At 44.8% G+C, this 15126-nt stretch overlaps 1 protein-coding gene across 1 annotated transcript in view; it reads left to right on the plus strand.

Moving 5' to 3' along the window:
- The window catches only part of COP1 (COP1 E3 ubiquitin ligase), a 693430-nt gene that overhangs the window by 651615 nt on the left and 26689 nt on the right, over nt 1-15126 (plus strand). Inside the window, exon 19 of the mRNA XM_069231565.1 lies at nt 8929-8973. Coding sequence (XP_069087666.1) covers nt 8929-8973 — 45 coding nt within the window. The remainder of the gene's footprint in view (nt 1-8928; nt 8974-15126) is intronic.

Below are 15126 nucleotides of genomic sequence, written 5' to 3' on the forward strand. Positions count from 1 at the left end.
TTGCATCCTGACCAGTCTTCTATGGAGCTGTACCTTCCCTATTGTGAGTCTCTTTATGATATTGTTTTGGGAGTTTGGACCCAGCCAATATCTGGTCCCCCTGTGGAGCACTCTGTCTCACATAGACCATCCCCGAAGGATCTGTCATGCCTCCTGTGGCACCCAACTACTCAAATGTTTGTGGTGCAAACCACTTTGGCCCCACACAGTTTTACGCAGGTTCCTCCTGTCTCGCCAGAGCGAGAAGCCAGACAACTGGACGCATCTGGTAGGTGGATTTTCACTTCCTCTAGTTCTGTCTTGCGTTCAACCAATACGTTCTGTGTCCTTGTCCGCTTCTCCCACGTATATGGACTGCATTTTGCTTTCTCTGCCTGACTAGGCTAAACAAGCTCTAACGCCTTTTGTAAGGGAAGGTCAGGCTGCCAAGCTTAGTGTTAGATGTGGTATGGATACCGCAGATTCTTTTGGTAGGATTATGCTTTTTTCAGTTGCGCTACGGCAAAGGGCATGGTGGCGTTCTTCAAATTTCTTAGAAGGTGTGCAAGCATCTTTACTTGATATGCCTTTTGATGGCACCTCCCTTTTTGGCGCACATGCCGACTCAGCCTTACGCTGCTTTAGAGATGCTCCTGTTCTGTTACTTAATCCACTGTGGTGGACAGGTTTCATTATTATTTTCGGACCTGATCTGGGTCTCAGACCTCTATAAAAGGGGGTTTTCTGTTGTACTCTGCTGGTAGGCAGGTCGTGTAAGAGGTAGTGCTCTCCACGAGGTTCTGCCTCATGTCGGAGTTGTTTCTAGTCCCTGCTCTTAGACACACGTGGGGTAGGCTTTTGGCCATTCTTTCAGAATTATCTATTTCCTACTGGGAACTTGCTCATTGATCCTTCTGGAAGTGGTATGATAACCCTTGTATCACTCTGGGTTCTCCTGCTGTTTTTTCCAGTGTCCTTTTCCATTGCTCTAGTGGAACTTGGTTTTCTGCCTCTTTTCCATGGTCTGCTTCCTTTGGGGTATTGGTACCTCTTCGTTCCCAACTACCCCTCTTCTGGCTTTTATATGCTACACATGGAGAGCATAATCTGTCACCCTTATGGGGATCTACTTTTCAACTTTGAATTGTTTTTATTTATTCTTTTGTCTGGCCTTGTGCCACATTAATCTTCTATATCTTCTCCCTGGATATTTTCATCCTCTTTCTGACCTTTCGGCCCAGTCCTGTAGGTGGCCCCCTTTTTGATGATTGATATATATATATATATATATATCAATCTCAATCAATCAATTTCTCTTCTTCCTTTCGGGTACAGAGCTATTGCTCAGCGGAAATAGCTAGTGCCCCATGTATACACAATGGTCAGGACATAGGTTGTCTCCTGCCAATGGCACAACACTTGACTTCTTTCCACACTGTTGATATGCCTTTTTCTTGTTTCCCCTGCCCTGCTCTTGTAGGTCTGGGGCATCATCCAATTTTGTATGGGTTCCTGTTTTTACATTCCTGTTCAATTAGGGGGCTTCTTTCCCTCCCTGGGATTCTACCCCCTTCTGTGTGTCTCAGTCATTTTTTGACTGCTATTTTCAGGCATTTTATATGTGGGAGTCCAGTCCTAGCAGTTGCTTCATTCTTTCTCTGTCAGCTGCAAGATGGTGATCATATTTCTTTCTTATGTAGGATATTTCCTTCTACCTCTCTCATATTATTTGTATGTTTGGGACTGTTGTCCACAGATATGGTGGTTCCTATTTGCCCTTGCAAACTTCTGCAGGGCCGAGGTTCAGACCCATTTCTGAGGGTCGAGGTCTAATTTACCTTGTATTTCAAAATATTTCATTTTTGGATCCACATATGGATCGCTTTCTTATTCGCTGGCCATCTCTCCCGGATTCTGCCACTTTTTTGTCAGTCCTTTCTTCATCAATTTTTTTCTCTATCTGCCGGATTGTCTTTTGCTATTGCCTTACCCTTCTGTGGTTGACTTCTATTCATGCGGCATTTGCTTGCCTCGTGTTGGTCTTTTCCATGCACCGCAAGGTATCTGTTAGTTTCTATCAGTGGGGGTTTTACCAACCTCTTTTTACTTTTAGTCCACATGCTGTTTTTATACATATATATATGTATATATAGATTTATATATATATATATATATATATATATATGTGTGTGTGTGTGTGTGTATATAGATATAAAGGCATGTATACCTAGGTCTCATTTCTGCTTCATAGGTGTATGTCTCTATTTTTATATCGGCATCTGTGTTCACATGACCCTCTGCATATCTATAAATAACATATGTATGACCACATCTGTGTCTTTACATCCATTTCTGTGCATATTGGTATCTCGGCATGTGTCTTCCTGACCTAATTTTTTAACCATTGTATGTCAGGCACATGGCACACCATATGTGCCTTCTGTCGACTACCTCTAGGTTTCTACCAGTTCTGTTACATCTCTCCTCAGGTTTTTTCCCCTTAGGTGTTTCGGGAGATGTACATTCTGTATTTTGGGTTACTCTCCCTTCCTGTGTTAAGCGTCTTGTTTGTTTCTGCCTGTACATTCTGGTGGGAGCAACGTATTTGCATTGCTTCCCTTTTTTCCATTTCCTTTGGGGTTACCCCTTGAATGGTGTACCATTCCTATTATCTCAGTGACCATAAGGGCGCTTTTGCACCTTACTCCTTCAGCTTCTCTTTTGGAGTGCTTCATGTTCTTTCCTTGTAGTTCTGTACCAACAGGTTCATTTTCATTGACATACACTTTGCCCCTATTGCATGTCATAATTTCTTACTATTCTGTGAGTCGTACACTTTCTTCGGGTGAGATGAATGCTTCTTCTCACCTTGTCTCGCTCTTGTCTGGTCTACTACTCCTTTAGTTTGACCAGTCGTTTATCGCGAAACTTGGGTAGGGTGTGTTCGCAGAATCTTCTCTTGGGTTGATATTGCTTTGGTATCTAATTCTAAGGTAAGAAATCTGTGGCTAGTTGTCTCTATCACATGAACATGTTACTTACCTTCGGTAACGCCTTATCTGGTAGAGACATAGACTAGCCACAGATTCCTAACCGACCCACCCATCCTCTCCGCTCTGCAAACTGTTTTACCTTCCTTCAGCTTCGCTTTCTTGGCATTCTTTTGCCTTGCTTTTCAGTTTGGTAGTTGTAAATTCCAGTTTACATCTATCTCTTGTCATACACTGTTCCATTGCCAGTTTCTCTAGATGCTCAGCGTTGTTGGGCGGATTCTAGTCACAGAATGAACTAGCGTCGGCGCATGGGTGGAGGAAATATTTGTTGTCGCCTGGGGAGAAGTCTAAGGTAAGGAATCTGCGGCTAGTCTACGTCTCTACCAGATAAGGTGTTACCAAAGGTAAGTAACTTGTTTGCTAATGCTTTATCTGGTAGATACTATATCTGGCTACTGATTCATGAACGACCCACCTACCCTCTCTGCACTGGGAATAGATTTCTAGGGACAAGGCTGCTCCCTTTCAGGGCCCTAGTTTTCCACACCAGTGGTTCTGCACTTCTAGCACTGAAAGTCGTGAAAAGAAGCTGACATCAGCGCACATAGATGGCATCTATATAGGTGCTGTTGATGTTACTTCTGCCATTGACAACTCAGATAATGCACACAACATCCCCTACTGGTGTGCAGGGGGTACTGCTCACGAAAAATCTTACAGATCCAGTCTGACGCCTTGGGAAATTCTAAGGTAAGGAGTCTGCAGCTAGAAATAGTCTACAAAATAAGGAGTTACTGAAGGTAAGTAACTTGTTCTTTTGGACCATGCATTTTTGCACCTATCCCCTGGAGCAGAGAGTCTGGTTATGTTCCCAATATTTCAGACTCTGTCCTGGATCTCAGTAAAGATAACTCTGAAGCTGATGAGGCTGGTGGCCTCCTGGATCTTGCTTGTCAAGCACGCCTGACGACCTATGTAGGCTCTACAGTGCAATCTGACGTTGCTGTGGGCACAGCACTGGCGGGATCTTCCCGATCAGGTCCAGATTTCAGAAAAGACTGCAAAAGATCTGCAGTGATGGCTGCAGAACCGTAATTGACCTTCAGGAGCTGAGAACCATCTGCTTGGCATTGAAAAACCTTTCTTTCCTCCATCAAAGGGAAGCAGGTGCTCATGGACGGTGCCACTGCCATCTGGTACGGTAACAAGCTGGGGATGGGGTTGTGGACCCTATGCTGGGGGGTGCAGCGTCTCTGGACATGGCTAGACAGCCAAGGATTTTTTCTAGTGACACATCTCCTGGCTGGTTCTCTGAACACCAGAACAGACGAACTAAGCAGTCAACGCTTCGCGGATCTCGGATGGCAGTTACATACAGAAGTGGCTTAGGATCTTTTCCGAGAATGAGGAGAGCCTTGGCTTTATCTTTTCACCACTGCCAAGAACATGCAATGTGTTTACTGTTGTGTGTTGGCGTTTCCAAGGTGTGTCTCACTTGGGGACACATTCTTTGTAGAGTGAAACTTCAAACTCCTGTGTGCCTTTCCTCTGCTACCTCTCCTACCCTGAGTTCTTAAAACGATTAGGACTAATGTGGCCCAAGTCATCCTAGTGGCCCCTGAATGGGGGCTGGATGTTTGGTATCCCAAACTCCTGGGCATGAGCATTTGTCCTCCTATTAGGCTACCCCTTTGGTTGCTAGACCAGACTACATTATTGAAATCCCCAGTTGTGATGCAGTGTCAGTTCTGGTGAGAAGAACACTTAGTCTGCTCATTTCTGCAACCTGTTTTGGTCTGAGCCCACTCCCGGATCTCCAGCTTGGAAAGGTACTGCTTCTGTGTCTAAGTTGAGGGATCTGCGATTATAAGTAGTCATTAAAAATTACCTTCAGTAGTACTCATTCTGGTGAATACTTTAACTGCAGATTCCTCACTGCTCTGCCTCCTCCTCATTCTGTGATTTGTTCTCATGCAAAAAGGTCCCAAGTTAGTAATTGCCACACTTTTTTTTTAACTATTGTTCAAACTCCACATTGTAAGGCGTTGAAAGGGAAAAGACAAGAAATTAACGTGAATACAAAGCGTGGCTTTTATAAACAGTTCTGCTTTCTCAGTTCCACAGTGGTATGGAGTCTTCACACAGCTCCACTTAGCCGCGCACCTCAACAGTGCTTCCAAATTCTCCTGGGTCCAGTCTGGTGCCTGAGGGATATTCTCAGGTGCGTAATCTTCAGTAATTGTATCCACCAAAAGAGCATTTCAGAAGGTAAGTAACTTATTATTTTATTGCTCATAATGAGCAAAGCTGCACGTAAATGGTTAGATGCAGTGGCCAAGAAGGTTAGTGTTGCAACTGGACCTTTTTGCAAGGTCATCCCCAATCTTTTTGCCTCCTTTATCCTAATTTTTCTGACCAGTTTTTCTTGGCTTTAGGACTCTGGGCACTTTACCACTGGTAATCAGTGCTAAAGTGCAAATGCTCTCTTTGTAAATTGTATTGTTGATTGGTTTATTCCTGATTGGCATATATGATTTACTAGTAAGTCCCTAGTAAAGCACAATGGAGGTGCCTTGGGCCTGTAAATCAAATGCTACTAGTGGGCCTGCAGCACTGGTTGTGCCACCCACATTAGTAGCCCTGTAAATATATATATCTCTGACCTGCCACTGCAGTGTCTGCGTGCAGTTTTAAACTGACAATTCGACCTGGCAAGTGTACCCACTTGCCAGGCCCAAACCTTCCCTTTTGGTACATGTAAGGCACCCCTCATATAGGCCCTAGGTAGCCCCATGGGCAGGATGCAGTGTATTTAAAAGGTAGGACAAGCACTGGTGTGTTTTACATGTCCCAACAGTGAAATACTGACAAATTCGTTTTTCACTGTTGCAAGGCCTATCTTTCTCATAGGTTAACATGGGGGCTGCCTTTAAATAACTTTAAAGCGCGGATTCCATTTGAGGGCAGATAGATGCATCTTTTACTCAAGCTGCTTTTTGGATTGTGAGTTTGAAAATGCCACTTTTAGAACGTAGGCATTTTCTTGCTTAAACCATTTTGTGACTCTGCTTGTTTGTGCATTCCCCGTCTCAGTCAGTTTGGCGGTTGGGCTGTTAATACCGCTCCTCTAGCGAGTAACTCAAAAGGAGCTGGGGTGTAGCCTGCATATCCTGATGAGCCATCTGGGCTAGAGTGGAGGGAGGAGAGGTCACTTACACCTAAAAGGGCTGTGCTTGCCCTCTCACAATGCAGTCTCCGACTCCCTAGAGTGTGTCTGGCCAGGCCTGTAAAGGCAGGATCTTGTGAACGACAGAGACTTCCCTTTGAAGTATGCCTACTTCAAAGGCAGAACTGGGTATACCTAGTGGAGCCAAAACCCCAGACTTTTAGAATCTTTCTGGAATCAAGAGGAACCTCTACCAAGGAGAAGAGCTGGAGGAGGAGTACTGTCCCTTTGCTGTGTTGCTTTGCTGGACTGGCCTGCAGTTGCTGCTTCTGCCTGAAAAGAGTGTAAAGGGTGTACTTTGCTGTGTGTCCTGCTTGAGAAAGTTCTCCAAGGGCTTGGAGTAGAGCTTGCTTCCTGTTGGAAGTCTCAGGGACACCAAGATTTCAGTTTTCTCAACCTGCAGCACTGGCAACTGTGTGTTTTTTGCTGTTCAAAAGGAGAAACCACACACTGCAGCCAACGAAGCCGCTGGCGTGCACTGTGACTTGCCGATGCCACATGGAGTCGCATTGCCCCACTTTGCACTGCGACCCTCGCCTCACCGATGCAGTCATCGGATGACTTCACCGACCCGCGGCTCGCACCGCAACCTGTGGGCACTCCGGCATGGCCTGCTCACACCTCAGCCTGGGCATCCCTGGCGACGACGCTCCTGCTGACACTGGCACCGCTGCCAGCACCGTGGCCTATGGACACCACTTGTGAGGTACACAAAGCACCTTCCCATCCGGCACTGCAGCCCCAGTCCATCGACGCCAGCACCAACAACTCCAGTGTCGTCACCAGGCATCCCTGCCCACAAAGTGGCCTGTGGACACCGCTCGTGAGGGTCACAATGCACCGTCCTGTCCCACCCTGCACCACTGTCTTGGGCCTTCTGACGACAGCGCTCCAGCAACGATGACGATGCTGCCTGCACCATGACCTGGTGACACCGCAAGTCACACTGCCCTGCTTCACACCGCAGCCCTTGTCTCACCGACGCCGCTAGATGCCGTCACCGAGCCGCTGCCTGCATCGTCCCAGCTTTGCACTGCAGCCCTGAAGCTATCCATGCCAGCGCTCCTGACTTCATCAGCCCGGAGTTCAATCCCCAAGGCATGTGACTTCAAGGACCCGACGAATCCTGCACCGACACCGCGACGTCAGCGAGGCCGCTCTCTGGAGCTCAGTGTGAGGATCACAAGGCCCTGCAATTCCAAAGGTACTGCTTGCGGGTCCCCCTAACACCGTAGCTGACCCGCGACACTGCAGCCGGCCTGAATTGTTGGTCTTGTTGATCACAATGCCATCATAGCCCCAAGTGGAGCTATCAACTTCAAGGAACTGTATTTTTGAGTAAATCTTGCAAAATCCATATATTTAACACTGTATGTTGGATTTTTATCGTTTTGGTCTCACTTTACACAGATAAATATTGGCCATTTTTCTAAAACTGGTGTGGTGTTCTTTTGTGGTGTTTTCACTTATTACTGTGCATCATGTGAAAATGCTTTACACATTGCTTCTGAGATAAGCCTGACTGCTCATGCCAAGCTACCAAGGAGGTGAGCAGGGGTTTTCTGAGCAGGTATCTCCCTTATCCTGACTAGAGTGAGGGTCCCTGCTTGGACAGGTTGCAAACCAACTGCCAACTGGAGACCCCATTTACAACAGCATCCAACAAGACCACATCTGATGGGCTAGAGTGTTAGTCACTCGAAGTCCTAGGTCAGTGGTACTTAATCTGCGGTCTGGTGACTCCTGGGGGGGGTCCACAACGCATGTTCAGGTGGTCCTCGATTGCTTAGCATATTAAATAATTTCAGCAGATTCATAAAGTGTACATAAAGAAGCAAAATGTACAGTTGATATTTTTTTTAACTATCTGTAAACGTGAAGGAATTTGAAAATGGGGGCTAAAATGTAAGGTAGTATCTTAAGCTTGATTTGTTGGAGCAGTGCAAGTGCATCAAACAGAATATAGTATGGACGATGAGTGGCCTAAATTGAATTTAGAAACACTTCAACCTTCACATTCAATTTAAGTTTTTATTTGTTTATATTTTGCCCTTTGTGAATTTGTTTGATGAATGCTTGTCCCTGAAAATTTTGTGCATTGTTCTGCAGTTCAGATCATCGAAAATACTTTGACCCGTCTTCCTCATAACTTAAAATGTTAAGAACCACTGCTCTAGGTGGTTGTGACTTTGAAGGTGTGTGGTACTAAAATGAGATGGCAACCTGGTGGAAACTGAGAGCAGCTTTTGGACCTGGGGCAGAGCATGTGGATAGCCAGGCCAAAACTGAATTGACAGCGTTAGGACTGAGTGGTACTCCTCTCACGCAAAGCGTCAGCAGCCGCCAAGGAGTGCTGCTACCAGTGTACGTTACAGCTGTTGGTCCTATGCTAGGAGGAGGGGGTGTTGGCGGGGGTGGAAACTGGTCGCTAGAGCCACTACAATTGTTTATCAGAATCGTCTTTCAGTCCATTCTTTATCGAATTAAAGGGCTTATGTGATGAAACCAATGGAGGACAAAAACACAGAGGGGAACTGCAATGTCGCAATTACTGTAAGGACATGATATAGAAATGAGGTAGCTTCTCCCATGTTTAGTGTAAATGCTATTGTTCTGCCACTTTGGCAACATACTGTTAGCTGCCTATCTCACTGTCTCTTCTACCCATTTTCCAGCCTCTCTCTTTGTACTCCAAGCCTTTAACTGTGTCCTATTTTGTTTTTCTTACAGGAATCCAATGTTCTGATAGCTGCTAACAGCCAAGGTACAATTAAGGTAAGTTATATTGCATGCTGTCAGGGTTAAAGACTGGAGTCGGCCATTAAGGAGAGAACAAGGTCATGTACGATGTAGAGGCACAGGGAAGTCATTAGGCGAGGCCGTCACAGCAGCCGGAGACTTGTCGCATGAAGTGATATATTAAGGTCTGCCAGCTCCAGGACTGAGCGACAGAGCGCTGAGTAGAGAGAAGGAATGCCTGCTACTGATGGGGCTTACTTTGGGAGGGAGTGCTACATGAAAGCGTGGTTAAGAGGTTATTCCTGCTAGCTTATGATGTAAGTAGGCTATAGAGGATGAGGTCAAGGGCAGCTGGTGTGAGTGTCAGGAAATTTACTGAAAGGGGTGATGGCAGGAGATTGAGGTTGTTTCGTGGTGCAAAAATATCTAGTGGGCTGGAATGTGCTGAGGGGTTGATTGGTGACAACTGAACCAATCCATGCAGCCACATTATTTACACTCAGCACTTTGGATTTAAAGGTCTGCCCTTCCAAGGTGTATTGACCTCGCAGCCAACAAACGTAGGCTATAATTTTGTTTGTTTGGTTTAATTCGTTCTTTAAGCTAAACCTTTGTGCAATGGAATATAAACCTGGGATATACTTGCTGCGTTTGACAGGCTTCTAACCAATTAAAAACGTTTCAGCAGCACAGTCAACCGAAAGTGCTTCCACAGCCAAATTTTCCAAAAGCCATTGTGGCTGCACTGCAACAAAAATCATTCATAATTATTGCCACGACGCCATCTTCAACAGTGAACGAATTCCCATCGCCTGATTCTCGACAGCCTTCCGAGCAGTGCTCGAAGAGGAGACACTGTATTTACGTACTGATTATGTGAAAACAAATTCCACCCATGCATGATAATCTATTCCAGCACCAGTTTCCCAAATAAGTTACCGCTGACACGTCTGTTGCCGTCAGATCATGGGAAACGGATCAGATTGGGAAATCCGATGCTTTCACCTTTGATGCTTGTTTATTTTAAGGGATTGTGGCGCATAAAATATTAGTCGCTCGCCACATACGAGATAGGGCGGATTATTAAGGCTTTAGTGCAGATGAATTTGTTGCATGTTCTGATGTATGAAGGGTTTTGATTCCAGAGGGTCGGATCTGGACGGAGAATCAATGGTATGTCAGTTTGGGGGAGGTGAGCTAATAGTCTTAAAGACCCCAAAAGGGTTCATAGCCTGGTGACAGTTTTAGTCGCAAATTACTTATTTTGTTATTCTATTTTTATGCACTTCCTGCTCAGTTAAATATATATTGTCATTCCACACACTAAGCCTTATATTTCTAAGTGTAAATTATGCCTCTCTGTCATCTTAATACACTGAAAGCTTCAGTAGCAATGATTGTACAATTTGCACACCAAGCCAACCTTTTGTGTTTGTGTGAGCGGGTCTTTCAGCAGTCACACATCTCTTGAACATCTCCGTTTTGTGCATCTTTGACCTCAGACTGTATTTACTCATTTCATATCTTTTATTTACCAGTCTTTTGTTTACAGAATCGTCTTCAGACCTTTCTGTATTGGATACCTACCGTTCTGGGGGGTGATCACATCGCCCTAAAGACACTTCTCTTGGGAACTGTTGTCTTGTGGCTCAGGAAGAGTGGGAACAAGTGTATTCATTTTTCTACACATATCCTTGCCACTTAATGTGTTGGGGTGTAGAGGCTATTCTGGGTTGGCTGTCGGCGTTGGCAGTGATCCCACACAATTGTTCAGAGATTGATGTGGCTCTCTTATCATGCAGGAGACAGCGAGTGGTAGTGGCCAAGAAATCTGTCTTATGAAACCCGTTAAGTCCCAGAGGACTCCATGCCATCCACCGTACTGTTTTATTTTCTAATCTGCCACCCACCACCTTCGGGAGGTGTCTCCTTGGGTTCATTTCATCATTAGTATGCCCAAAACACGTAGCTCTAGTGTTATAACTCGTGGTCCGATTCTGCAATATATTTGAGATTTGCTAGAGCAAAAAATTAAAATACTTTAAAAATTAATGTAATTTTTTATTTCTTCTGAGACCAAACTGATGTCACTTGCATTTTTTTCATTTTCTTTCAATTCTGTGCTTGGGCCAGTTCCCGTTTTTTAAAACCATCTATAACAACGTGAAAAGACTCTGGGTCTCCTACTGTTTGTTTCATGTCAGAGGGTATTCTGTTTTGGAGTGGAGCTCTTCATCTTTTTAGACCAGCGATTCCCAACCCTTTTGACTTCTGTGGACACCCACTTTATCATTACTGGTACCTGGGGACCCCCACTGAATCATTCTTGGAACCCAGGGACCCCCCCATTGAGTCATTACTGAATCTATTCATATTATTTAATTTTTAAGCAGTCGCAGGCACCTTGAAGATGCTTCATGGACCCCCAGGTGTCCCCTGACCACAGGTCGAGAACCACTGTTTTAGACAATGCAGCAGATTTTCTTTTCATGTAGTATATGCTCCCCTCATCTCACACCTGCCCTACACCGCTGCAGCATCCCGTCCCTAAGACTTCCTAACTTGACTGACATGATGCTCCAATAGGCAGTGGTGAGTGCTGCCAATAGACTTGCTTCGCACAGAAGGTGGTGTTGCTACACAGTTGCTGCACTGAGTCACTACCTGCCTAACTATGGCATGCAGTCCGTTGCAGTGAATCTCTGCTTGCAGTATTTACCAAACTCATAATAATTGGTGGATGCCATGTTTGAGTTCTGTGATCACTATTGTCAGGTAAGATACACACACTCACTTTCACTTTTCTTCCTCTTTTACTCGCCCCCACTGTCTTTTTCACCTAGAACCTTTGTCTCACACAAATCAATTAAAAATGTATATATTTTGCTAAATGTTACTGGATTTTTTATGATGGGTATTAATGCAATTCCTTGCTAGAAGGGTACGTTTTCCACGTTTGACATCCACATTGAGGATGAGCTACAACTGATGGGACTGAGACTAAACACTCACTGTCTGGGAAAACCTATATAGGCCATTGATGAGATTGGGACCAGTTATGATGCACTCAACTGTGGAACTGTAGACAAGGAACCTGCGGCCACAGGAGCAGGAGACATGGAAAATCCTTCGGAAGTAGGTGCTAGCAAAGGATGTGGACCTGCTGAGGAGGACGTCCCCAACAAGGAAAATGACACTACTGCAGGCTTAACTTGCTTCCTCTTAGACTACTTCTGCTTCTCCTGAGGTGTTGGTGACTCTGCTGGCAAACAAGTTTTTAGAAGGAAAAACAGCAAGTGCTTCTTGAAGCTAAACTATTGCAGCATTTTTTATGTAAAACTTACAGGATGTTTTCTTGACTTCACAGTTTAGGATGACACAGAAGGAATTGGGTTTTCTGAAGCTGTTTTGAAAAGCACCTTTTTTGAAAACTCGAACTTATGGCATCTCATGATGCTTTCTTTTTTGTACCATCTTCATGGAATTAACTTTAGGGCCAAATTATCTCTGAGGAGGGGGCAAATTGTGTTACTAACACTCTTGAAGATATAAGACCAGTGGCCTGTCTCCGTCACACATATGCTTTGATGAAAAACTCTTGTAAATTTCAGTGTCCTATTATTTGAATACACATCATAGAAGCACTGTAGGGATGGCTCATCTTCCTCTCTCTGCATGTAGAGCAGACCTTGAAGAAAGACATCGTGATCGAGATGAACTGCTCGCATAGTGAGAAAATACTTGTCACCTGACTCGGGAAATAATTCAGAAACAACTCCCTGCAAGGTGCAGCTGAACCTTGAGTCTTGTCCATGTTGCCCAGGCAGGCAAAAACAAAGTGATTGAATGTGGTAACACTTTGAAATGTCGGAGCTCTCCCCACGACTCCTTCACACTTGATGTGGGGTAGATATCTGAGCTTTGGTGGCCTTTGTGAAGGGAGTATTCTGTACATTCACCTCAATGACTGAAGCGTGGACGGTTTCACTTGAGCTGAATGTGCTTCTAAACAAACACTATTGGTCTGACTGTATTTGTTAAAACTGTTTATTGCTGTTTGGAACACAGAGGATTCCGAGCCTGTTTGGGAATGATTCAAGCCTCTGAAAGCTGGAGTCTTGCCCATGTTGCCCAGACAGGCAAAAACAAAAAATGATATAATGTGGTGACACATTTGAAGGCTATATCTTTAGAAACTAGCAACTGGTAGATACCTAATTAGGGAAACAGATGAAGGTGCATAATTGAGGGGAATGTGAGGTAACCACACTTAATGCCCAGGTGCACAGGGCCTATCGGGCTATTAGTAGCTGTGGCCCTCTGACTTAGACACACACTGGGCCTGCGAGCTTCAAGTCCATCTTCCACACTTTCATTGAACTCAAAAAGGATTAGAATTCAGAACAAACATAGTTATTGTGCACGTTATGCCTTCTAATTGGTATAGGTATTTTCAGCGTTCCGTAGAGGGTGGTAATTTTCGGTGGAGGTTGTTGGCACATGGAAAGTTTAGCAGTTAGTAAAATGGACACTTTAGATTGTGTGTGGGATCTTTATCAGGCACCACTAGTGAGAGGTCTTTTTATGGGGTGCATCACAGAATTTTTTGTTGAAAAGCAGCGTGCCCCCTGTTACAGTGAGCACTGGGAAGATGTCTTTGAAAGTAGCATGGATTCTGTAGTATAGAAGACTACTGAGGTGCCTAGAACCTCGAATAGAATGCTATAAAATAAAGCATATTGTGCTGAGAACGTTTGGTGGGATATTCAAACAGGGCAGATAAAATACTCTGTACCAAGGAGTGTGAAAGATTTGACATGGAGATCTGTGGACAAAAACATTAATTTAACAGGAAACTGGGTAATTTCTACATGTTTTCAATCGGAACAATGAGGTAGATTGGTTGTTTTTTTACTTCCGATGGTGCCACCACATAAGAAGTTTTGGGAAAATCCTTGAAGGGTTACTGAATGTATAACTAGTTACATAGGAAGGCCTCTCCAGACAATTGTATCTTTCACTTTGAACATGTTAGTATGTGTAAGAAATTGGATTATTGGTTGAATTGGGTGAGAACCCACTTCAAATAATCACCATCCTTGTCAGGGTGCACCACCAAAGTCACTAAATAAACTGGTATTTAACCCTCTGGTAGCATCGTTTAAAAGCAGTCAGGCTTTACTTAGAGGCAATGTATAAAGAACTTGTGCAGTCCTCAAACAGTAAAAAAAAAAAAAGAACACAATATATGGAAACTAAAAAATCTATTTAGAAAAAGAGAGTAAACTACAGCAATAAAACAAGATTTATGAGTTTTTAAAGTTTTAAATAGAAATGGTGACAAAAGGTGCAAAGTTTGAACTTCAGGTATCTGGTCACGCAGGACCTGAACAAAGTCACAAGTTCAGGCCGACTGTGATGGAATGCGGGACAGATAAAGGGCCAGGTTCAGCCCATTGTGAGTTGTACCATCTGTCGTCGGTGCAGGGGCAGCACAGTTCTGCTATGCGTGGTTCTGCGTCAGGTCCAGTGAAACTGGTGATCAGGAGCTCCGTGGTGCTTCGATGCGCTGCATCAGATCTGTTGAAGCCTCCGATTGGGAACTGCACGATGCTGCTATGGTAGAACCTGCATCAGTCTGTCGGATTTGGTGAAGCCTTCAATCAGAAGTTGTGCGGTGCTGTGATGCAAGGCTCTGCGCCTGATCCGGTGAAGCTGCTGATCAGGAGTTGCAATGTGCTGCGATGCAAGGCTTTACGTTGATCTATATCTGATCCTGTGAAGCCACCAATCAGGTGCTGCACAGTGCTGCTGTGTGAGGCTGTGCATCACTCTGCATCGGTTCCTGTGAAACTTTCAGTTAAGCAGGTAGAAGTACACTTTGACTCCAGCCAAGGGTGCAGGACTTTGAGGGCAGCACTTGGGGGGGGGGGGGTCAGGCAGGACTCACTCCCACAGAGGCCAGTAGAGGGGACCAGGTCAGGATCCTGATGGATATGATCAGCTGGAAAGCTGGAATGACCTCTGGAAGCTCGTTGTGTCCACGCATCTCAAACAGCAGGTCAGCCAACTGACCCTTGAAGTCACATCTGGGGTCCTAAGCTGAAGGCAATCAGGTTCAAGCTTATTTCTTTAGACAGCAGGACAATCCTCCCAAACCTTCTCAGGTTGGAACTGTTCTGATTTCAG

This window comes from Pleurodeles waltl, chromosome 4_2 (assembly GCF_031143425.1).
Source record: "Pleurodeles waltl isolate 20211129_DDA chromosome 4_2, aPleWal1.hap1.20221129, whole genome shotgun sequence".
Taxonomy (NCBI): Eukaryota; Metazoa; Chordata; class Amphibia; order Caudata; family Salamandridae; genus Pleurodeles; species Pleurodeles waltl.